Here is a 23,112-nt window from a genome sequence, read left to right on the forward strand (position 1 = left end):
GGATTCCCTGCTGAATTTCTGAAACATTTCTGGTCCGTGTTATCTCCACTATTCTTCATAACTGGCACAGAAATAAAAACAAAAAAACTAAAAAAACAGTCTAATCCCTCCCCATATGAAAACGGCAGCAATAAAATAGTTACTAAAAACAGAAAACGACGCTACCAGCCTTTGTCACTAATTAATACCGACATTAAAGTTATTCCTAAAGCACTTTCATCTAGATTAGAAACAGTTCTGCCCTCAATAAATCATAATGACCACACAGGATTCATCAAAGGCTCACATGTCAAAAAATGTTTTAGTACGACTTTGGTAAGCTACGGAGCTGCACCGCTTGATGGATTGTCGGAGCATTACGGCTACCGAGGAGCCTCGCGTAGTAATACGCACTGTGCTTCAACGTAATATTACCGTATTATGTGTGTATAAGCACCATAAATGGCACCTGAAGCGGATTTCAAACTCCAGGCTGTCAGTCACGCAGTAGAAGTTGGGAACAGAGCTGTACAACAGGCAGGGAAAAAAATCCATGCTCCTTTTGAAGGAAAGTTTAAAATGAAGAAACAAACGTCCGGAGGCAATTATTACAGTTAAACTAAACTTAAAATACCTTTAGTTATTCCGAACTTCTCGTAACTCGCACATACTTTCATATCCTTACAGCACATACAGAAAATGTTCAGAACAAAATAAAAGTAAAGTATTTAAAATAGTAAAAGCGGAAGGAAAAGGAGCCCAAAAACTGAAACCGAAATACAAGAGGACCCGTCTGAACCGATAACAGCTGCCTGCACGTGACACACAAATAAACAGATCATCTGTAAACACACAGCACATGAACTTCACTTAGTGGGGACATTTGTCAGCTTTTTTTTTCTCTGAATGACCAAATCAGAGGTCAAAGGTTAGTGGCTCACTTGTTTTCCTCTCCCTGCTCTCCTATTGACTGACAGACTCACTTTATGAAGGACCACGGGGTCGATGCCACTTCACAGACTGCAAACATCAGACCAGGTACTGTACTCTGACTCTGTCTTACTCTCATAACAGGGATGTTTTCCTCTTCTTCAGAGCTGAACTGTTAAATTTTACCTGTGGTTAGAGGTCGGTATGGTTAACAGAAAATCTGCAGGGGCTGAATGGATTAAGGCTGTTTGTTAATAAGTTTTTAAAGTGTTCATTATTGTTCCTATTGTTGTTTTAGAGTTTAAACAGATGCGCTGATTGGTTGGTTTATTTGAGAATTCAGAAGGTAGAGAAGAGGAAGTGGAGACAATAAAAGCAAAAACAAGTCACAGGCTTTATTTTGCTAATTAGGTGCCAAACACATGTATTATTATTGTTCTTTTGCCTGTAACGTGATGATTTGTTAAATCTCCCCGATGTTTCTGTGTGATACAGATAAGGAGCTGAATGTCTAAAGTGACTAAAACCTTTGCACAGTACTGAACTTTCACCAGCAGAGCCACCTCTGACTTTATGAGTCCAACAATAAACTGGAGTCATGGCAGTACTGGTCCTTTGAGTCACAGAGGGTGTATAAAAGATTTACAGCTGGCTAAAAAATAATGATAATATCAAAAATAACAAAGCTAGCTGGCTATTAATTTTTTTCTGCCTTTGCAAAAGAAGTGAGTCTGTGAAAGATTTTTTGCTGGGGGAACTAGATGCTCATCCTGATGTTGTTTCTGCTGAGTCCATTTATAGCTGCTGCACACACACACACACACACACACACACACACACAGAGAGAGAGAAACTTGCCATCGTGCTGCTGCTGCGCTGTTAATCTGCATTGCACCAGAAGCTGGCTGTGTGGTAAGCATTTCGATTACAAAGTGCTGCAGAGGAAGCAGAGGTGATGTATGAAACAGCTTTATGTAGGACAGGTGGCTTTCCACCAGCTTCTTCAGAAAGATGATTCAGAGGAACAGGGCGTGTGACTGGCTGTTTTACACAATTAGTGCTGAGTTAATTAATTGTGCAAGTTTTAACTTTTATTCCTGAAAAGAATTGTTTTTTGATGCTTTTTTACTTTATATACTATTTTTTATTACTTAATTGTCAATTAATTACATAAAATTTGAACTTTTTAATCTTTTAGGAAAGTCAGTAACAGAAACTCTCCATGTTGATATATTTGTCTTTATAAAATGAGAAAGATGATGTGGCAGCTCAAACAGATTGATTCCTGTTTTAATGCCTTAACTCAAACTGTGTTGCCTTCTCAGTACTGCTAAGAGGTTAATCTACTTTGTTTGTGTTTCAGTTTTTTTGGCCCTGTCTTTTAAAATCCAGAGAAAAAGGAAAAACAAGTACACAGGAAAGAACTATTAATAAAACCAGATCCTGGTCACTGAATGATTGAAAATTTTTAGGTCTCAACAGACTTGTAATGTTTTTACTTCTAGCAGACATGATAACAATCCCAGATCTGATCAGGAAGAAGAGGGATGGAGGACAGTTAAGTGATGACGAGATCAAAGCCTTCATCCAGGCCGTTAAAGAGAAAACCATTCAGGACTCTCAGACAGGTACAAACCATCTGACATGCATTCACATTTCCTCCTTTGCATCTTTAACGTCTCCCACTCTTTGTATTTAAGGGGCCATGCTGATGGCTATTTGGCTGAATGGGATGGTCTCCGCCGAGATTAAGGCCCTGACCCGAGAGATGATGTCATCGGGAGAAGTGATGGAATGGCCCGATGAGTGGAAAAATTTCATGGTGGACAAACACTCGACTGGCGGGGTGGGAGATAAAGTCAGTCTGGTGTTAGCGCCAGCGCTAGTTGCCTGCGGCTGTAAGGTATAGACTTTAACGATGAAATCTGATTGGTTAAAACGTTAAAGTGAACCCATTCTGTTCATGCCCAGCTGGACTGCGCTAGATTTACATGATTAATATTATTTTAGACTGGGACACAGTGCAGCCCCCTGGTTCTGTTTAAGCTCCTCCCCTTTTAAACAAACTTCTTGTGATTTGTTACCCCACATTAGTAGAAGGTGATTTACTTGGGTGGGTGTGTCTTCCTTTTCTCAAAATGTGAGATTACCATATTAGGAATATTAATTCAGTCCATGTCCACAGGTTCCTATGATCAGTGGGCGGGGCTTGGCTCATACAGGAGGAACTCTTGATAAACTGGAATCAATTCCAGGATTCAAGGTGGAGCAATCAAGAGAGCAGGTGAAGCAATCTGTTCTGGCTCACATATATTTACACATAGTTTTAAAAATTAATAGTTTTAACTTTTAATAAATGTCAGCAAAATGTTACTCTGGGGGGAAAACACACTGAAGCACTTTGCGCACCCCCTGGTGGGCCATGAGGGTACTGCATGTGATTCACAAGAGCTCAATTACAATAAATATACTTAAAAATCTTTTTTTTTATATCAAATATTTTTGATTTTATGAGGTAAATAACCACTGGTCCACTGGAGTGGGCGGTTCAATTTGCCAACTACCAATGAGAGCCAAGGATACTGTTGGCTCACATAACAGAGTTGCCAGGCAACTAGACCCTGGAACAAGTGAATAACTTCCTGTGTCGCCTCTTTAGGCTCACGTGAGGATCATTGATTAAGTTATATTAAAAGTTTTAGGCTCTAAAGATTTTCAGATATTAAATTGGGCTCAAGGATGGCATAGACTGTATATAATAGATGGATATAGCCACAGTGACAAACACTAAATACTGCAACACTGCATGCTCATTGGCTCACCTCTTGTCAGTCACATGTCATTGGCGAATGAGGATGAGACTTTTTAAAGTGTCTTTTTTTTTAATTATTCAAGAGTCGAATCTATTGACTGAGACCATTTACTCAAAAGGAAAGAATTTCCTAATAGTCAAAATAAAGTGAGTAAGTCTCTTCTGTTTAACCACCAGAGGAGTCGCCCCCTGCTGGCTCTTAAAAAAAAAACTAAACAGATGAAACTATTGACTGTTTGGGGAAACAAGGACACTGACATCTTTACTGAAATTTGTTAATTAATTCCAATGGTAGCTCTTGTGATAAGGGTACAAAAATAACAGAAAATTAAATATTTAAATTCATAAATAAATAAAACTACATACGGATAATAAAGAGTGATAAACACTCAAAGTCATTCTCTGATTCAGCTGTTCTTCTCCAGATCCTGGAGATCCTGGACTCAGTGGGCTGTTGCATTGTGGGTCAGACAGAGACTTTGGTTCCTGCAGATCGAGTCCTGTACGCTCTGCGGGACATCACCAGCACCGTGGACAGTTTACCTCTGGTTACTGGTAAAAACTGGGATTAGTGCTTCAAGAGCCAAAAACCCTTTTTTTGTGTTGTTTTTTTTTTTTTTTTTTGAGAAATTTAAGCTTTTCCACCCGTGTGTTGCGAGGGTCAGGGGACCCGACACACAGGCGGAAAGGATTTAGACTTTCTTTACTTGATATGTGAGCCCAATCAGCCTTCGGGGGAGGGTCATTTCTACCTGAACATAAGTTTGAGCGGTTATAGCATTATGCCCGTTTAAACTGATGAAAAGAACCAGATCTTTTGATACCCACATAAAACTGGTGTCCAGAACCTGGCTGGATTTTGCCGTGGATATCCGTGTTTTTTCTAGTCAGCTTACAGCCGTCTGTGCTGTTTCTGCAGGTTCGATCATCTCAAAGAAAGGAGCCGAGTCTCTGTTTGCTCTGGTGCTGGATGTCAAGTTTGGACGAGCTGCTATCTGCAAAGACTTGGAAAGTGCTACAGAACTAGCTCAGATGCTAGTGAGTACAACAACAATTCAAATATTTCACCATAAAAGAGGGAGGGAGGGATGTGAAACATCTGTGCATGGAGTGATGCAGCAACACAACATTGAACCACAGGGGAGATAATATTGGGTTTATTACAGGTTATTTTAATCCAAACTCAGAGGTTTAATTTACAGCGCAGCGTCCAATGCCACAGCCCGTTAATGGCAAAGCTGACCTCAAATTTGGATTTCGCTGTTTATTTTTCTTTCAGGTGGAAGCAGGAAACGGCCTGGGCATATGTACAGCAGCTGTGCTCAGCGGCATGAACAGTACGATCGGTCGATGTGTGGGAAACAGCGTGGAGGTGATCGAATCTCTGGAGACGCTGAAGGGAAACGGACCCGATGACCTGATGGAGCTGGTCACGACTCAGGGTGATGACGTCGCTCAGCAGCTCTCGTCTGTCAGGGTTTGATCACCAAAGTAACAACGTGTCTTATCCGAGGCATTAAAAAGGTCCTGAACCCCAAAGGAACACCACTTTATTAGGAACACCTGTGGCCATTTTATTAGAGACACATACCCTGTGGTCAATTTATTAGGACCACCTGTGGCTCTCTAAATGCAGGAAGCATCTGAACCATTTCAAAGTGGCAACTGTTTTTATTAGCACACCCATGGCCACTTTATTAAGTACAGCTGCGGTCTAATAACGTTGCAGCATCTCTTTTGTGCCACCTGCCTGTTTACCTCTTCTAGCAGCAAGCCAGATAATTTGCAGTGTCGAGTTAACATTAAAGATTATGGATAAATAACATGTATCTTATCTTCATTCTTCTCCTAGCTCTATATAGTTTTAAATATTGCACTCCATACAGATGCCCTCTGATTAAGAAAAAGAAAATTACTATTTTACACGGTATGCAGCCCCTCAGTTTACCTCCCGTCTCTTTAAGGTCCTCCTCCCTAAAAGCCTACTTTGTTCTGACTGATCAGTTTCTGGCAGTCTACCGAGGAGCAGCACCCAATGCTTGTGAGCTGTACTGCTTGTATTTTTTGGACTTTGTACCCACAGGAACTACTGCCACATAATTCTTTATCTTTTTTTAAAACTCTGAACTTGTTTAATATTGCAGATCCGCATTAACTTGCTAATGGGGATTTGCCGCATTAATGAGGTTATGGTGTTAATGCTGACAGAACTAATCTAAACCTGTAACTTTCTTTATACATCCATCCATCCATCTTCATCCGCTTTATCCGAGGCCGGGTCGCAGGGGCAGCAGCCTAAGCAAAGAGGCCCAGACCTCCCTCTCCCCAGCCACCTCCTCCAGCTTATCTGGGGGAACTCCAAGGCGTTCACAGGCCAGCCGAGAGATATAATCTCTCCAGCGTGTCCTGGGTCTGCCCCGGGGCCTCCTCCCTGTGGGGCATGCCTGGAACACCTCACCCAGGAGGCGCCCAGGGGGCATCCTTGTCAGATGCCCGAACCACCTCAACTGGCTCCTTTCCTTTATACATGAAAATTAAAATTAGAAAACGCAGAACAGCCTCTCCTTTGTGAATATCAGAGACATGACAAGAATCTCATTGTTACCTTTGTTATAGAGTCCTAGTGAATATTACCCTTAGATGAGATAACCCGTTCTATAATGATGATAATAATTTTTTTGCTATAGCTAATAAGAAAAATAGACCACTTGGGTTTAAAATTAAAAAACAAACAAACACTTAATTCTGACAGCTGTAAAAACATCATGGGAATCTAAACCCACTGCATGCACACCTTTACAGACAACAACTTGCTTTAATTTTAGTCTATTTTTAAGTTTATTTAATTTTACACTGGTGTAAAAATTTCCCTTTAGGTACATTTAAAAAAGAAAGCATGATAAATATTTAAAATGTGTTTTGTCTGTGTTTGTAGGCGGCTTGTTGCTCGTGATGACTGGTCTAGTGTCTGACCTATCAGAAGGCAGAAAGCAGATTTCCGAAGCTGTGGTTGGTGGAGCAGCGCTGTCAAAGTTCCAGGCCATGATGGAGGCTCAGGGCGTGAACAGCGACACAGCTCAGCTGTTGTGCTCCACCAACGCAGATTACTACAGCGTCCTGAGAAAAGCGAAGCATCAGCTGGAACTGAAGGCTCCTGCAGACGGTAAAGCCAATAAAATGCCTCCATTCACTGTTGATGCATTCAAAGACACACTCAGGAAATATGAACTACCTGCACTTACAAAGAAAATTTATCATGTTTAGGAATCTAAAGAAACTAACAAACACAGCTATCTTTGATGACACGGGAACTTTTATGCTGAAGCGCAGGTTGTTACACAGTTTGTGATTATAGTTACATTTGGGGTTTGTTTTAAGAGAATTTGTTACCAACAGAAATTAGACAAGAACTGCACTGAAAATCAGTGGCAGGAGGTCTGATGTAGAGATGAATCCAAATTTGAACATTTTGGTTTAAATAGTCAATATGAACAAAAAGAGGTACAACAGTGAGGGTCTGCAGCCATCAGTAAAACACGGTGGAGGCTCAGTCATGGTTTGGGGCATTTCAGCCAGTGGCGCTGTGGATGTTGTCAATACTGATGGAAATATGAACACAGAAAAGTACAGTCAGAGTTTGATCCAAAATGTAATCCCAACACATGCACTTGCACATGTGTACTTACATATGTGAGCCCTCGTATTTGATAACATGTATTTTTACTGTGTCTTCCTGCAGGTATCGTTTTGGAGATTGACGGTTTGGTTTTAGCTCAGGTGCTTCACAGATTGGGTGCGGGGCGATCAAAGGCTGGAGAGCCTGTCAATCACAGCGTGGGGGCGGTGCTACTGGTGTCTATAGGTCAGAGGATCACAAAAGGTAAGAGGCTGTTGCTACTGCTGCTGATGGTGTGAGGGACATCCTCCTGATGGAGTCGTGTGTTTTCAGGCAACCCGTGGCTGCGGCTCCATTATGAGGATCTGGCGCTGACCCCAGACCAGAGGAATCACCTCGAGAGCGCCCTGACTGTGGGAGCAGACAAAAAAATACAAACACAACAGAAACACACTTTGGTGGAAAAGATACTACCTGAGAAATACCAGTGATTCTTGAGATAAGGGACAAAACATGTCCGCCAGATAAAACCCAATTTGAGGGTTAAAAATATGCATACAAGACTGACTGAAAGAAAAACCAAGGCAATGTTTATACAACAAAATTATGATTTTGCATTTTTTATACATATACATTTATTTTAAATGGTACAATACATTACCAGTACCTTAAAAATCCATTGTCCAGAAGCAGGTGTGATAATATTAAAATACAGAAAAAAAATTAAAAGTAATTCAAAATGTAAACATCATGGCTCTCGTCACTAAATATTTAAGTCAATATCTTATATAATATCAAAATATGCAATTGAAAATTTATTTTTACATATTTTTTAAGTGATTAAAATCGTGTCCAGAGTTTTTGTCAACACCATCAGATTTTTTTTAAAAGTACAAAAAAATCAGGAATTATTGTGGTTAGCTTACACTCTGAGGACCCCTTTACCACTTCCTGTTTGATACACATGCCATGAGGTCACTGCTGTGATAAGGTTTTTTTGTTTTTTTATTTCATTTATCGCATACCTTTCTGAGAAAACCCTGTGTCACAACCATAGTGTGTCAACACCAAAGTCGATGAAATGCAAGATTTAAGTATCTTTTTTATAAAAAGCTTAATTTAGGTAGATTGTAGAGGCCATAAGCAAATGATGCAAAACAAGATGGCTTTTGTCAGAAAAACATGTGTTATGAGAGAAAGTAGGGTGTCAACACCATCAGGATTTTTGCCTGACAGTGTTGACCCATTTCCAGTGGTGTTGACAAATGCCACAAAAGTGTCCCATTCACTAATTATATTAAGTTCTTTTAATTAATATTTCAGTCATATTACTTTCTGTGTATTTTACTGATATTTCTGCTTTACAGATATGTTGAATATTATCGAATTTGCCTTATCTCGAATCTCATTGTTTATGTATACTATGTCTATGAAGCGCCTTGAGGCGACTCTTGTTGTGATTTGGCGCTATATAAATAAAATTGAATTGAATTGAAATGAAATTGAACTTTATTATTCCTGTAGGAAAATGCTTAGTTCTCTGCATTCAACCCATTCACTCAGTGATGCAGTGGGCAGCTACCAATCGAGGATAGCCGCTGTTTGTTGGATTTGAACACCCAACCTTCCATCATGTGGCATCTACTGAGCTAGCTGTGCCCCAAGAGCTGATCTTTAAGTGATGATGGATGAATCCTGCTTCTGGGCCCAAACTACTCTATTTATTAAGGCTGTTGTGCTTTTAACATGTTTTATTGCTTTTTATCTTGTTCTATTTAATCTGAACAAGCCCCTAAAAACAGTCAGTGATCACTGTCAGCCTAACCATCAGAAACCCTTGCATTACCTTTTATCGAGTGGAAAAAATTTAGCGTCCATCCTCCAGCTTCACTGTGTTTATGTTATGCTAACATAGCTGTGTCACCAGCGATCACGTAGCACATCATTATATACCAGCTAGTCCAACTTCAGTAACCCTTCAGTAACCCTGCAAAAGTCACTGTTGTTTAGTTTTCTGGCTTCATTTATGTTGGAATGTAGGTGGAAACCAGCGAGCTAACTTCTAACTCTGTTAAATTTCATATATTCTGTTTTCATGGATGCCTGGATGTTACACCTGGAAGAGCAGCCACACTGATCATTTTATTAAAGATGAAGGAAAGAAAGAATTTAGACAGTTTGTAACTCTCAGTGATGCCGCAGAGTTCCTTTGACTTTGGGATCTGCAGCGGAGTTTGGACCTGGAAACAGCTAATGACATCAGACTTAAAGACTGGATAGCATCTCTATTGCTTAATACATAATTGTGTTGTGAATATTCATCCTTAATCTGTATAAATGCATAAGGTTCAGAAAAATTATAGTAATTACAAAATGGTACATTTCAGGCTAGAATTGCAAAGGGGAACCTGTCAGAGGAACGAAAGAGGAGGAACAGGGATGATCAAATAAGGAGAAAAAAATTAACAGCCAGCCTGAGTTGAAGAAAGAGTTTCTCATAAAGGAAAGGGAAAGATCTAGAAAGAGAGTGAAAGAGGGAAAAATAAAGAACATCGGTGATCTGAAAGGAAGAGAAAAAAGGGAGAAGGGAAGGTTTTGGAAACAAGCAAACACACAACCAGAGTACTTTAGGTATCAAAGAGTAGTAGGCAGCTACTTGCTGGTGAACTATTAAGATGTAGAACTTGACATGTGCAAAAACAGAATTGTTATGATGTGTCTGATATTACATAAGTTGTTAAACTTTAATGGTCATTTTGAAAGAAATAATATTTTGTTTTCTATTAGTGTGTCACCACCGTCAGCACCTTGTTAACTCCATAATATGGATTTCTTTGTTTATTTTTGTCTTTTGAAGAACCGTATATTATCCTCCCTCATGATCTTCCAATAAAAATACGTAATTTTCTCAATGTGTCATTTGCATGCTGCTAAATAGGATTGTTTCTTTTCTGAAAATATGTATGACTGTAACGCTACTAATAAAAAGCCAAAACAATCTTACTTTTAAACATAGTATAATTCGTTTGAAAACATATGTGCATAAACAATAGAACAATATGCTGCTAATAGTCAAAATAGCTGAAACAACCTAAAATATATATTTTTGCATTTGTTTGTGTCTGATGGTGTTGACAAAAACCTTGCACTCCTCCAGCAAAAATATAAATTATTAAAAAATATTACACCTGGGAGATTGTACCAAAACATGGTGAGACAGCCAAAACTTTGTGTAACAATTATATGTAAATATCCATCCATCCATCCATTCACTTCCGCTTATCCTTTTCAGGGTCGCGGGGGGCGCTGGAGCCTATCCCAGCTGTCATAGGGCGAGAGGCGGGGTACACCCTGGACAGGTCGCCACTCTGTCGCAAGGCTAACACACAGGGACAAACAACCGTTCGCACTCACATTCATTTGCACATTCACACCTAGTGACAATTTGGGTTATCCAATTAACCTATCCCCACAAGTAAATATGTAAATATGTTTTTGTTTTGTTTTTTCAAAAAATATATTTTAGAAAATTAAAACCTGTTTTGTCCCTAATCTCAGGAATCACTGATACACATATTAATACTTTTAAGTTGTAGAGTTTAATCTGCCTGTAGGAACAATGTGAATACTGCTCCCATGACCTCACCGTCCGTCCGTCTCTGATGCTGCCGCTTCCTGCTGAGCTGATTAAAAGATCGGCTCCGTGCTCACGACTGCTCATCCTTAAACTTGTTACCTCAGTTTATCTGGTCTTCAGGTGATTTTATCCAGCTGCTTTTAACCATTAAGCTTTCCTCACCATGGCCCTCATGTAAAACTTCAGTATTTATCGATCTGTCACTTCACAGATATCAGTGTTACTCACACCTTTAGTGTTCACGCCATCTTTTCACCATCTATTTCCTCCTCGCTCTCAGATGTGCAACTGATGTAAGGATTCATTTAGAATTGTCATTTTATTGCTGGCTCTGCAGATCTTTCGTTTAAATAAAAATCGCTTCTTGAAGAACTGAATCTTGGTTGTGGCATACTCTATCTCAGAAGCTATTCGATTTTTCTCCTTCTCGAATTTAAGAATCAAATTTCTTTCTCATAAAGTTTTCACTTTTTCCTCTGATCAATATCCTCTGACTAAAAATTATAATTTGTCAAACATTTTTGTTGAGTAAACAAACAAAACAAAAACGCTTTTCTTTTTCAGAACACAACAAATTAAACTTTATTAACAGTCTCACATTGACAAAAAGACTTAGGAGCATAAAAAAGTTCCTCTAACATTTTCATCATCTCACTTCTTTATTTATAAAAAGTACAAACAGAAAACAAGAGCCAGGAGTCAGAGACAGGAAGCAGGCGAGCAAGTTATCAGGATGCTCCGGCTGGTCCCGGATAATTAGCACACCCGCTCCTAAAACAGACTTCCATAAACTTTATTCACACAACAGTCACGCTGTCATCAGGGGTCAAAGGTCAGTGGACGACAGAGTTGAGGGGCTCAGCTCTGATGTTTCCTAAATCCAGAGTGGAGTCCGTCTCCTCATCGATCTCCCCGATCACCGCACTGTAACCAAAACAAGAAAAAAAATGTAACCACGAAAACAAACGAGAGGATTACAAACAAAAACAAACAGGAAGAACAAATAAAAACAGAAAGGAAAACAATAAACAATGATAAACAAACTACATAACAGAACTGTTAACAACAATATTTTTTGTTCATTAAAGTAAAACAACATGTAACAAATCTACATCTATCATGTATGTATGGATCCCCACACATCATTTTCCTTATAGTTTAAGAATAAGAGTCTTTCTCTTGGTTTTCCTTCATAAAAATAATTTTAAACAAACAAAAACAAAACTCTGATAGGGGTATCCGGATCAAATGTGCAACCACAGCATTCATCCTTAAAGCATCACAGAAAAAAACTTTTACATTTTTTTTCTTAACTCTTAATTATTAATTATCCTGTTTTGCAACAATAAATTATATCTTTATAAAATAATAAAATTGGTAAATCATGTTAATCTGATTCTGTAGATTAAAATTTACATTAAGGCCTCACTAATCTTTTGTCTTCAGTATTGATTCATCATCAACAAAGGTCAAACGTGACTTACACGTTGTCACCTCGGACAATGTAGAGTCCCAGCACCACCTGCTCGACCCCCTGACTGGAGCTGAACACTCTCTCGTGACTCTCATCCAGGATCAGGTTGATGGTCTGATCAAAGCCCTTCAGAGTGCCCTGAAAAACAAACAAACTGACATGAACACAACTTACAATAACAAAAAGTTAACATCCAAAATAATTCTGACTTCACTGAATCCCAAATATTGTGAGTGGTGGAGTTCTGATGAGGATGTGTTCAGACTCACCACAATCATCCTGCCGTCCGAGGTGACAATGGCCACGGTACCTGGATCAGCACGAGTTAAAGAAACAGCACCTTTATGGACCAAAACCTCTCTAATATTATTCAGAACCTACAAATAGAAACAATTATCATCACACCAAAATTGAAAGCTATCCCGCCCACCCATTCTGGCCACAAGAGGCGCTTGTAACCTTAGCTTCTGTCTGTTAATGAGCTCCAGCTTTAAAACTGTAGGTTGTATGGTTCCAAAATTTAAAAAAAAAAAAGCTTAAGATTTTACAATTTTTCAAAGTGGTCCAGATGTGATGAGTCCTGATTAATCAAACTGTGAAATCATTTACAGAACTTCTCTGATCAGCGGGTCCAAATAATATAAACACAGCAATAAAATCACGAGATTTTCCTTCTTGTGAATGTGAAATCTACATTTAAGAAGTCTGAACATGTTTTAACTCAGCTCTGAGCAACCCGTTTCTCACAGACATCTCTGAACTGCCGCTAATTAACAAAACAAGTATGCAGCTAAGCTAACTAGCATTTTCCCATTCATTCAGAGGGTTTGCACATTAGTGGCTAACGGCGGAAGGATACGGTTAATGTAGCTCTCCAGCGCAGTGGACATCCTAAGTCCCGGGCTCGGTGTCTATTTATCCAGCGGGGTGGTCGACAAATACTTATAGTGGTAGTCCGGTGACAAAATAAAACCGTGCGCACTCGAACAGCAGCAGTAGCAAACGGCTAACAACACACTGGAGCGCAGACTAGAGCAATTAAACACTGAGCATGCACGAGAGCAGAGCGCCGAGCGGAAGCGTCACATCCGGTTTGTGTTAACTCTCAAAAAAGAAAACAGTAAAAACTGCGAAACTTAAAGAAATAAAACAAAAAAGGTGGGAAAATGGGAAATACAAAAGAAAAAAAACGTCAAGTTTTCTAGTAAATTTGTCAAGTTTATAAGAGAAAAACAAAATTATGATACAAATTGGTAAACTTACATGATACAAACTATTTTTTGACTATTTTTTTAATGACTCTAAAACATTAAATATTTATTTTGTCGTTTTTCCACCCTATCCCTTAATTTTTATCTTTAATTATTTTAAATATTTCTTTCCTTCCTATGCTCCATCATAGTTAATAACCACTTTCTGTTTATTTCAATATATTTTCAGAGCCCTCAGATGCTTCTTTGAATAGTAAAAATATTTATGACTCATTTCTGAAATATAAATGATGTGATCCGCAAACAAAATGCCCACCGGAAGTGATGTCATTTCCTGTAACTAGAAAAATACAAACATATTTTTACAGTTATGTGGTCCTCACAGGAAAAGATGGTTAAAAAATTATGACGATTCTAACAAATATAAGCCATTAGCGTAGATTTAACTACCAAACACAATAATGGGCATTTGAAATTAGCTTAACATGGAATAAAACAGTTTTGGGATCTTTTGGATAATTAAGGAAATCTAGTTAATGCTCTCTAAATGCACAACTATTACGTACACTTTAATGTCATTTTGAAAACTTAAAATAGTGGTAACCATGAAGGTGAAGATGTCCAGGCTGAGTGGTAAAATGGTGTTGAGAAACTTTCAGCACAGGAAAGACAGGCAGGTCTGCTTTGCTTTTCTTTCTGTCAAAGACGTAAAATTAAATATGTATTAGGAAAAAAAATCATAAATAAACTTGTGTGTGTTGATGTCAGACAACACACAGAGTCCAGTTCTCCCAGCAGGTCTTCATCTTTATTGTTGCTCAGTAATCGTCCATACAAAGGCGGGTGGAGGAGAGCAGTGGAGCCCGACAGGACAAACAACAGGAACGTCATGCTACCAAAGTATTAAATTTGTACAAAAATACTTTACAACATCCCTGTTCCTTTAAAGAAAAATACAGTTTGGTTGGTTGGTGAAGCTACATGGAAACTAATCTGACCCACTATTTCAAATGGCAGTGCAATGCACGTGTGTGTGTGTGTGTGTGTGTGTGTGTGTAGGTAGGTGGATGTCTTGCTGAGGTGAATCACTAGAGTGCAAATCCCTGCAATGTTATACACACATACACACACACACACACACACATACAGGCTCTAACAAATACACACCCACACACATGGTAATGTTAATACATGCGCACAAACACAGTGTGTATGGCTTTAGGTCTCACTCATCAAACCTTTGTGAAGCCACACCCCTCAGCCGTGTGGCTTGTTCCCATTGGTGGAGCAGTTCTCTTGGCTGAACCTTAAAACACTAACATCTATGTGTTAGCCCTCAATTCAAGGCATTAGCTCTATATTAGCAATGTAAACCATTTCCTTAGACCTTGTTAGTTCCGTTTAATCAACCTGTAACTACTACCTCGGCTAAATGCTAGCTGCAAGCTAAATTATAGTTCATGTTAGTTATGTGCTAACATAAACCACAAATCAGTAGAAGCTGACATAAAACTGACATACTCTCTTGTTAGCAGACATTTTTAGCTCCTTGGTTACCCGTTGTGTTTACCTACCTACAAACCAACCAAGCCCTTGCTATGTTAAGTTGTAACCACACCAGTAAATAAGTGTTGAAAAATTGTACAGCTAACTTACCACCCATGTACTATGTGCAACTAGCCACATGTTATAGTTAGCTCTAATGCTCTGCATCAACTACCACATGCTAAACTGTAGTTCTATTATTTCCCATGTTAGCTTTTTGCTAACAAGAGAAAAACTTTGTTTTGCAAATGTAAGCCCTGTGTTAAAGGTCTGTAAGGGCTGTGCTGGCACTAGCCGTGTGCTAACATAAAAAGTTTAGGTTTGGATAGCTCTTTATTCATATGCTAATTAAATTACTTATACGCTTATTAACTAATAAATATAGCAAGAAATGGGTGTTACACATAGAAAGCCTAATTTTCTTGTTCTATGTGTATAGTCATGCGTTATGGTTAGACTAGTCCTATGCTCAATGTCTGCTAGATACATACTAATCATGTGTTAGTAATGTCCTCAGACCAAGTTAGGCTGCTCACTTGTCAGTTGAATTTGATGTGTGGTATATTGCTTTTGCTAAAATTAGAAACCGTGACTTAGTACTAACCATAAGCTAAATAGCTCTGTTATCCCCATGTAAGCTATGCGTTAACATAAGCCAAAAATCTGTAAGAGATCTTCAATGGAGCTGAAATACCCTTATGTTAGCATTGGCTGCATTACGTAAACCCCGTGTTCAACATCTGTTGGTCACATGCTAAAATGTATTTCTGTTATCTGTTATGTTTGCCTAATGCAAATAAGAAAAAAAGTCTTTATTTAACACATTAGCCCAATTTTAAAAATGGGCACAAGTTTTGCTTAACTGTGTCCTGACATACAATAGGATGTTACAATAAATGTTAGCTTTGGCTAGCTGTTTAAATATATGCCAACCAAGTTCTTTCTTTGTGATTAGCTAATAAACATAATAATAAATGGATATCAAACACAGCCAGCCTATGGTCCTTGTGTTATGTCTGTTATGATTACGCTAGCCCTTTGTTTAGTGTCTGCTAGCCATATGATAGCTATGTCCTTAGATCAAGTTAGCTTGCTCAAGTGTCAGTGTAATACCAGTGTTTCAGCTTTTTTCTAGTCAAGATGCTAAAAGACATTAATTAGCTCTACAGCTAACCGTACCTTAGTGAAGTGCAAGGTTTGTGCTAACAATACACAGACTGTGCTAGTACTGGGATAGCTGTGTGCTAACATAAAAAAAATGTTGGTTAAATTTAAGCTTTGGTTAGCTGCTTTTACCCATGTGCTTACAAGTCTCTTGCTATGTTTATTAGCTAGTAAACATAGTTGGGATAGTAGTTTGTACTGTGTTTATAATTATGGGTATGCTCTGCGTCTGCTAGCGTAATGCTAACTACATACTAGGCATTTTCTTGCAAAAAAAACCAAAAAAAAAAAAACCCATCTGAGCTTTTAGAAATTTTTGGGTAGACCAGAACAGCCAATTACAACTATCCACATAGAAACAGCCAATCACAATGCTAATCCAAAGCACAGCAGCAACTATTGGAGTGTTTGGCTCAGGGATGCTGAGGGAGGGTTCTGATTGGCCACTTTAAATAGTGAGTTAAGACTAAGGTGAGAGCAGGAAGATGTTGACATCACTCGAAAATAAACACTCACTCACTCTCTCTCACACACACACACACACACACACACACACACACACACACACACACACACACACACACAGTGTTTACTGTCACAGGTTTCCTGTTTTAACAGGATTTTTTTTCTTTTGTAACATAGTTTTTGTGATTATGAGATGGTGTTTTCAGGGTTTGATGGTTTTTGATGTGAACAGCGATGGGGACTGAACTCTTTTTTTTTTTTTTTAATCTATTTTACATATTTTCTGGTTCAGTCACCATGGAAACAAACAAACAAACAGAATTGACAACAGTCAATCAAAAAAAACACACCAATTGATTAGCATAAGAGATCACTGTCACTGGGGCTGGGGAGGGGAAGTCGGGGGAGGGGCATGCGTGGCTTCTTCCTGGAAGCTGATTGGTTGTCTTTGTGTGTAAAAAAAGAACCAATCACAGACAGGCAGGGAAGGAAATGTTTATGTTTCTGATTGGTTCCAGCCAATCAGCTGAATTTTTCAGAACTGCCGTCCATCATCCTGGCTGCCTATTGGTCAGGGGGTAGATTGGGTGGGGCTTGAGGTGGGAGGGGTTTAACTGGCCTTGTGTTTAACGTGTAACATACACACACACAGACACGCACACATACATACACAGTGTGGCCAGTCCAACAGGTGTAAACAGTAGAAAAAGTATTATTGAACTTGCTCAGTGTCATCATCATCATTATTATTATTATTGACAGCGTGGTTATCGTAACTCTTCCAGCCTGTAGCTCGTCCATGGCACAGAACTAAAATTTTAACAGTAAACCCTTCGTTTCATTTAGGATGCTCCGATCAGTATCAGCTGATCATTAGTGAAAATGCACCGTTTTTTTTTTCCTAAAGGTAAAATTCACAAATAATTATTTAAAAAAACATAATGATATTGTCCTTTATATTATATATAAACAAATTTCTCTAGTTGACATATTAAAGCATATAAAGTAGCTGTTCTGAAGCTTTGGATCCTACCACATGTTCTCCCTTAGCAGATGGAGTGTGCCCAGTGTTGCAGAGGTTCCTTTTTTGTGTTTTTTGTTTTAACTTAGCTTGCCAAAATTTTAAATTAGAAACTGCATAATTAAGAAACATGTTTATAGGAAGTAGCCATTAATAGATGGTTTTCCACAAAATATTTCAAACTGTTACTTTTAATGGGAGGCAATGCATTCCCAAATTCCTAAGAAGATATGGACTATAGGCACTTTTGGACCAAAAAGCATCAAAGATGTATAGCTTTCCAAAATACACTTTCCAGATATACTAAGCTAAGCATGGTTTGCAGATTCTTTTCTATTCAAACTGCCTACATACCAAAGATGGACAATTTATTTTCCCAAGGAGACACATGCTAAACTGGGACTGTTTTGGAGCTGAAATAAGCTGAAATAAGTTCTGCTCAATATTATTTTTTTCTCTTTATAAGTTCATTGGTGCAGAGCTCCACACCAGTCCCAGTTTCTCATGGCCTCCTCCTGGAGCATAGATATGCAGAAGTGATGTAAAAGCTGAATAGCGTTAAGTATACATGAAAAATCAAATTACCTTGCCCTCACACAGAGCCAAGGTAAAATTATTTCTCTGTGCTTTGCTCCATTTTTTAATCACTGAGAGTTTTATATACTCAGCTGATGTTACACCCATTTTTATGCAGGCTTTTTAAATGTACTTTTTTGCAATTACCTTCTGCAAATTTTAACCTAAACTCTTTACCACAGTGATTTATGTGTTGAAATGTTTTGAGTTGTGTTCTGTCAAATTTTTAGTATTCCTTTCTAACCATACTCGAATTTCTTTTAGAACTTTGGTGATGGCTAGCGGTTCTCCAATCGTGCATATCATGTGTATCTAAAAAAACTAACAAAGGCTTGTTTAACAAGACCAATAAAAATTTCTCTGGTCCGAAAGCACCTTATCTTTGTCTTTTCACTAGCTTCAAGCTGAGGCGCAACAAACATAAATATATATGCAGCTGCAGGTTTTCCTGCTCAGTAAAAACCAGTATTGTAGACATGATCAAAACAGCAAAAGGTGACCTCTAGCGACCACATAAGGTATTAACCCAAGAATGGCTCCTACAAGTATCATGTTTCAATGTCCAGCTCTGGTTTAAAACTTTAAAACAGTGTTCATCCAGAGACCAACATCTCTGCTCAAATGCTAACTTTTCTCATATTATTCATCTGTATAGCGGCAATGGTTAGTAATAATGTAAATTTTGTGAATGGCGTCATAAAATATTAGAACTGTCAGTTGTAATTTATGGAGAATTTAGGAAATTAAAGTGATAGAGAGCAGGTTACATAAAATATAGCAGCCGTTCAACAGTGGAGCCAAAGTACAAGCCAAACCTTGTACAGTTTTAGTTCAGTAAAGTGCATAATCGAACTTGACTAAGTGCTAGTTATTATTTTTCCAATAGAATGGTAAATAAGAATGCAACAATGTTAAAACCCCTCAAAGCTGTCTGTCAACCTCTGCCAACTATTTAAACCAAACTAGTGAGCCTTAGTGTCTGAATTTTATCTGGTTATCATGAAAAACTACACCTGGTAATGCCCACAGGAATAAATCTCTGGGTTGCCAGACGAACTAGCTAAGGAGGTCTTTCCTTTTGTACTGTTTAATTTGGATATCTCTTCAGGTTTCCATGTCATGTTGAGCATTTATTTTAAGGAGGTACATCTCATCATAACCTTATGAATCCAACCTTGTATACTTGCCAAACCTCACCTAATCCCAACCATTTTTGAGCTCGAACTCTCTTTCTATCGTCATTTCCACTTATACCCTTTCTTCAAAACCTGCAGTTAACCAGAACCATTTTTATTCTCATCTCTTAAACCAACCTTCTGATACCGGTTTCTTGTGGGATCTGTACCTTCTTGTTCGAAAGCTTCTTTCTTTAATTCTATGTGGGGCAGTGCCTAAAACTACCTTTCCATCAACCTTCCAATGTCAAGCATAACTACTTGGAAAAGTTACACCTTCAGTAAATTCAGACTTACCGTCTTCTGCATTCTGAACAATCTAATTTTTAGTGTACTGAGGACCAGTTATTTCAGCTGGTTAAATATCAAATAGAAGACTTTCATAAGGATTTCTTATACACAAGCATAAGGATTTAGTAATCAGTATATGTTCAGTAATATCATCAGATGTAGACACTGATCAGAGCATCCCTAGTCTCCTTGGCAACTGTTATGCCCATCAGCAGGTTTCGGTATCTGGACTAGTGTCCCATCAGTCTTTGTGCTGCTGTGGATCTCGGCCAAATGCCACAAATCTGGTTCTAGTAGGCCCAGGATCCAGGATGGACTTCCCCAAGCACTGGCCATGGCAATGGCACAGTATCCATAGTTCCTTGGCCAGTGAGACCACAAACATGAACCATGCTTTGACCAGTAAGACAACTAGATTAGCCTCTGGTTTCACTAGAAACAATAGCCATTGTCCTGATCCCACTAAGACCAGTACCTGTGTGTCTTGGTATGCTAAGACTATTGGCTCAGGTGCTTGTTTAGTAGGACTTTGGTGGAACCTGGAACCATAATTCCAGAACCCATGTGTCTTCAACCTAGAATTCTAGGCTTCTAGAACCAGTAACCATCAATCTTAAAAGAGTAAGACCATTGGCTGCGGCACTGACTTCATAGGGATATATTTCTCGGCTTGTAGACCGTTAAGACTATTGGCTGTAGTTGTGGCTTCAGTAGAACCAGTAGCACTGGCTCTGGGCTAGAAGGACCAATAACTATTAATCTTAGACCAGGTAGGCCAGTAGCCCCAGTTGTGGCTATAATAGGATCATTAGAATTCTGGTTCCAGTGACACTAGTAATACCAGTATACAGAACTGGTTCAGGTTAAAAGGTGTGGAGTTGCTCCAGTCCATCACTGTGCTTTCAGGCTGCTTTAGCAGTTCAAGGGTCAAACTATAGTAGTCAAAGGTCATCCAGAGGGTGTGTGTAGCACCATGGGCGGTCTACTCCGAACCAGTTTAAACCAGTTTTAAATCAGTTTGATTCAACTTTGTTGTCCCCTTTTTCCTCACGATCTCTCCAGTCTGGTGTGGTTGAATCCAGTGTGACATAATTTTTGTCTGCTATAAGGAATTGTTTGTAACCTGCCCCATCCCAATCCCTGTCCCAAAGCCATCTCCTGGTTGGCTCCACTTAATTGGACCACTGTCCTCTCCCTGGCCAACAGAGAGCTCTGAGGATCCCAGGTCACTGCCAACTGGCTGAGAGGGGTGGCTGCTGTTGGTTGTGCCATCGGTGTGATTGGCCATCAGGGTAGAGGAGGAAGAGGATGAAGGGTTTCGGCTGATTACAAGCTCCAAGCGGTTTGGAGACTCTGCAATCAGGGGAACTACAAGGCAGCAGTCAAAGTCCCTGGTCCGCACATGGTTAATCTGTAAGAAAAAAGAAATCTTAATTTAAACCAAGAAATGAAGAGTTGAAGGCTGTGGAGAGATTAGTGAAACTGGTATATTTTTGTACCTGTAGTATTCGGTCATAGGCTTTGAGACCACCCCGTTCCGCTGGGCCTCCGGGTCGGATGTTATTAACATAGACGCCGCGGTCCAGCAATCCATCAGAAACGCTGAAACCAAAATCCTCCAGGTCTGTCGCCTTCTCCAGAGTGAGCTATGAGTACAAAAACACACCTGTCAGTTAATAAGGATCACAGGGTTTGTGAAACTCCCTAAAGAGAGCAAACACAGGCCAAACATTACCTTGTGAAGTTCCACAGGGTTCTGGTTTAGGATGTCATTTACTTCCTGTCTCATCTTCCTCATGGCGAAGGCTCGGCGCTGAGGGTCAGAGGGCAAGGTGTTGGATCGAGGAGTCACCTGAGAACAATCACAAGAAAGTTGTCTTCAAAATCAATATTTCACAAAATAACACATATCACAGAGAGAGGTTAAAGGTCAGCGGCATGTACTTGTGGTCTGGAGTTGCTGCGCTCCTGGAAACTCGCCTGTCGTCCCAGTGTGCTCCGCAGAGGGGTGGGATCATGGTTTAGACTGAGGGTGGAGCCTGACATGATGGTAGCCTATGAGAGTCAATCAGAGAACAGCAAGCGCAAACATCCAATCAGAACCGGATAAATAGCAAACATGGTAATTAAAGATTGCTGCCTTTGAACCCAGGTGGCAGGAAAGGACCTCTTTCTAATCATACATCACTATTATTTACTGTGCCTCTACTGATGTTTCTGAATTTCCATTCCTAGGATCTGCTGCTGTTTTTGAGCAGGCTCAACTGTTGTCACCATTGACTGTTTTAACTCATATTTACTGACAGGATCTCTTGTTTTGTACAGTTTAATGGCCTGTAATATGAAGCAGGTTCAACATAACAAAGAAAATCTGGCTTTGCTTACTCTGATATCAGCAAGCAGCCACACGAAGGTGGTTATTGGTACCATTCAGGTCTATACAGTAAACTGTTTGGGGGAGTTTTTTGGCATACACTCTTTATATTCCCAGTGTGTCATTATGTTTTCCAGTGCTTTTAGATTTCATTTTAATATTTATTAACTGGAATTTTCTAACCTAGCAGTAAGTTTGACAACACCTATCAGGAGCTGATGATCTCTCTATAATAAACACACACCAGCCACATTTTTTTTTCTTTTTTTTAGGTAAACCTTGCTATTACCTGGTTGCAGAACTATCTTAATTCTTCGAAGTCCAAGTTGGAACTTCTTAATGTCATCTTGATGACATGTAGAAATGCACCATGTCATTTCTACATGATTGGGTGATTAGCTAATTGCTTTAACAAGCAGCTGAACATGTATACCTAATAAAGTGTCTGGTAAGTGTATATTACTCTATTTAAGGCTTATAGGAAAATAAAATTGCTTTAAAACGGCAGTTTTCCATTTTTCTTACTGGTCAGGGAAATAAAAACTACATACTAGTCATCAAGGTGTGAGGGATCTTCTAAGAATCAATACTGATTGATCAGTAGACTAAGGCTTTGTACATGCAGGTCTCTTATCTCAAGCATAGCCGACATAATCTAATAAGACATGAACTCTGAAAGCTCAGCATTCAACCTGAAGTTAGCTGTCTAATCATAAATCCTGCTTCGTAGTACAGACCTCTACAGATAGATTCTACTTTTGAGCTCACCCAGAGGATTTCAACTCTCTGACTGTCAATGTTTGATGATTGTGCTTATTTTCCACATCACACCCTTTTTTTTT

At 39.1% G+C, this 23,112-nt stretch overlaps 3 protein-coding genes across 13 annotated transcripts in view; 1 reads left to right on the forward strand and 2 right to left on the reverse strand.

The window, feature by feature from the left end:
* Positions 1-822: 822 nt before the first annotated feature.
* Positions 823-11,301, forward strand: tymp (thymidine phosphorylase). 3 transcript variants are annotated; one of them, XM_085252409.1, is made up of 10 exons: positions 823-1,017; positions 2,415-2,537; positions 2,610-2,812; positions 3,095-3,193; positions 4,147-4,276; positions 4,641-4,759; positions 5,001-5,163; positions 6,657-6,884; positions 7,461-7,601; positions 7,671-11,301. In XM_085252409.1, the coding sequence occupies exons 1-10, from the start codon at positions 966-968 to the stop codon at positions 7,826-7,828; spliced, it is 1,416 nt and encodes a 471-aa protein (XP_085108535.1). In that variant the 5' UTR covers positions 823-965; the 3' UTR covers positions 7,829-11,301. The 3 variants fall into 3 exon arrangements, with proteins under 3 accessions (XP_085108535.1, XP_085108536.1, XP_085108534.1); XM_085252410.1 differs by having other exon boundaries at positions 2,418-2,537; XM_085252408.1 differs by lacking the exon at positions 823-1,017 and adding an exon at positions 1,034-1,821.
* Positions 11,302-11,525: 224 nt separating this feature from the next.
* Positions 11,526-13,507, reverse strand: lsm8 (LSM8 homolog, U6 small nuclear RNA associated). Its single transcript, XM_085252897.1, has 4 exons — positions 13,308-13,507; positions 12,718-12,758; positions 12,459-12,586; positions 11,526-11,898 (listed from the first exon to the last, which is right to left on the reverse strand). The coding sequence occupies exons 1-4, from the start codon at positions 13,336-13,338 to the stop codon at positions 11,808-11,810; spliced, it is 291 nt and encodes a 96-aa protein (XP_085109023.1). The 5' UTR covers positions 13,339-13,507; the 3' UTR covers positions 11,526-11,807.
* A 938-nt stretch (positions 13,508-14,445) lies between these two features.
* grip1 (glutamate receptor interacting protein 1) overlaps positions 14,446-23,112 on the reverse strand; it is a 67,125-nt gene continuing 58,458 nt past the window's right edge. For all 9 annotated transcript variants that reach the window (XM_085252892.1, XM_085252890.1, XM_085252894.1 and 6 more), the window contains 4 exons: positions 21,841-21,951; positions 21,632-21,748; positions 21,396-21,542; positions 14,446-21,307 (listed from right to left, as the gene is read on the reverse strand). In XM_085252892.1, coding sequence (XP_085109018.1) covers positions 20,999-21,307; positions 21,396-21,542; positions 21,632-21,748; positions 21,841-21,951 — 684 coding nt within the window. In that variant the 3' untranslated portion in view covers positions 14,446-20,998. The remainder of the gene's footprint in view (positions 21,308-21,395; positions 21,543-21,631; positions 21,749-21,840; positions 21,952-23,112) is intronic.

The sequence above is a fragment of the Mchenga conophoros genome, linkage group LG17, assembly GCF_057382185.1.
Source record: "Mchenga conophoros isolate Kocher_MC1m ecotype Shallow Benthic linkage group LG17, M_conophoros_male_GT1.1, whole genome shotgun sequence".
Classification (NCBI taxonomy): Eukaryota; Metazoa; Chordata; class Actinopteri; order Cichliformes; family Cichlidae; genus Mchenga; species Mchenga conophoros.

Excerpts from the sequence above, each read along its gene's own strand:
- tymp (XM_085252408.1), top strand. The coding sequence starts at position 1,671 with ATGCTCATCCTGATGTTGTTTCTGCTGAGTCCATTTATAGCTGCTGCA. Across the intron at positions 2,538-2,609 it reads CATTCAGGACTCTCAGACAG|GGGCCATGCTGATGGCTATT; the intron begins GTACAAACCATC and ends TTTGTATTTAAG. Across the intron at positions 5,164-6,656 it reads GGAGCTGGTCACGACTCAGG|GCGGCTTGTTGCTCGTGATG; the intron begins GTGATGACGTCG and ends CTGTGTTTGTAG.
- lsm8 (XM_085252897.1), bottom strand. The coding sequence starts at position 13,338 with ATGTCCACTGCGCTGGAGAGCTACATTAACC. Across the intron at positions 12,587-12,717 it reads CGGACGGCAGGATGATTGTG|GGCACTCTGAAGGGCTTTGA; the intron begins GTGAGTCTGAAC and ends TTTGTTTTTCAG. Across the intron at positions 11,899-12,458 it reads ATTGTCCGAGGTGACAACGT|TGCGGTGATCGGGGAGATCG; the intron begins GTAAGTCACGTT and ends TTTTGGTTACAG.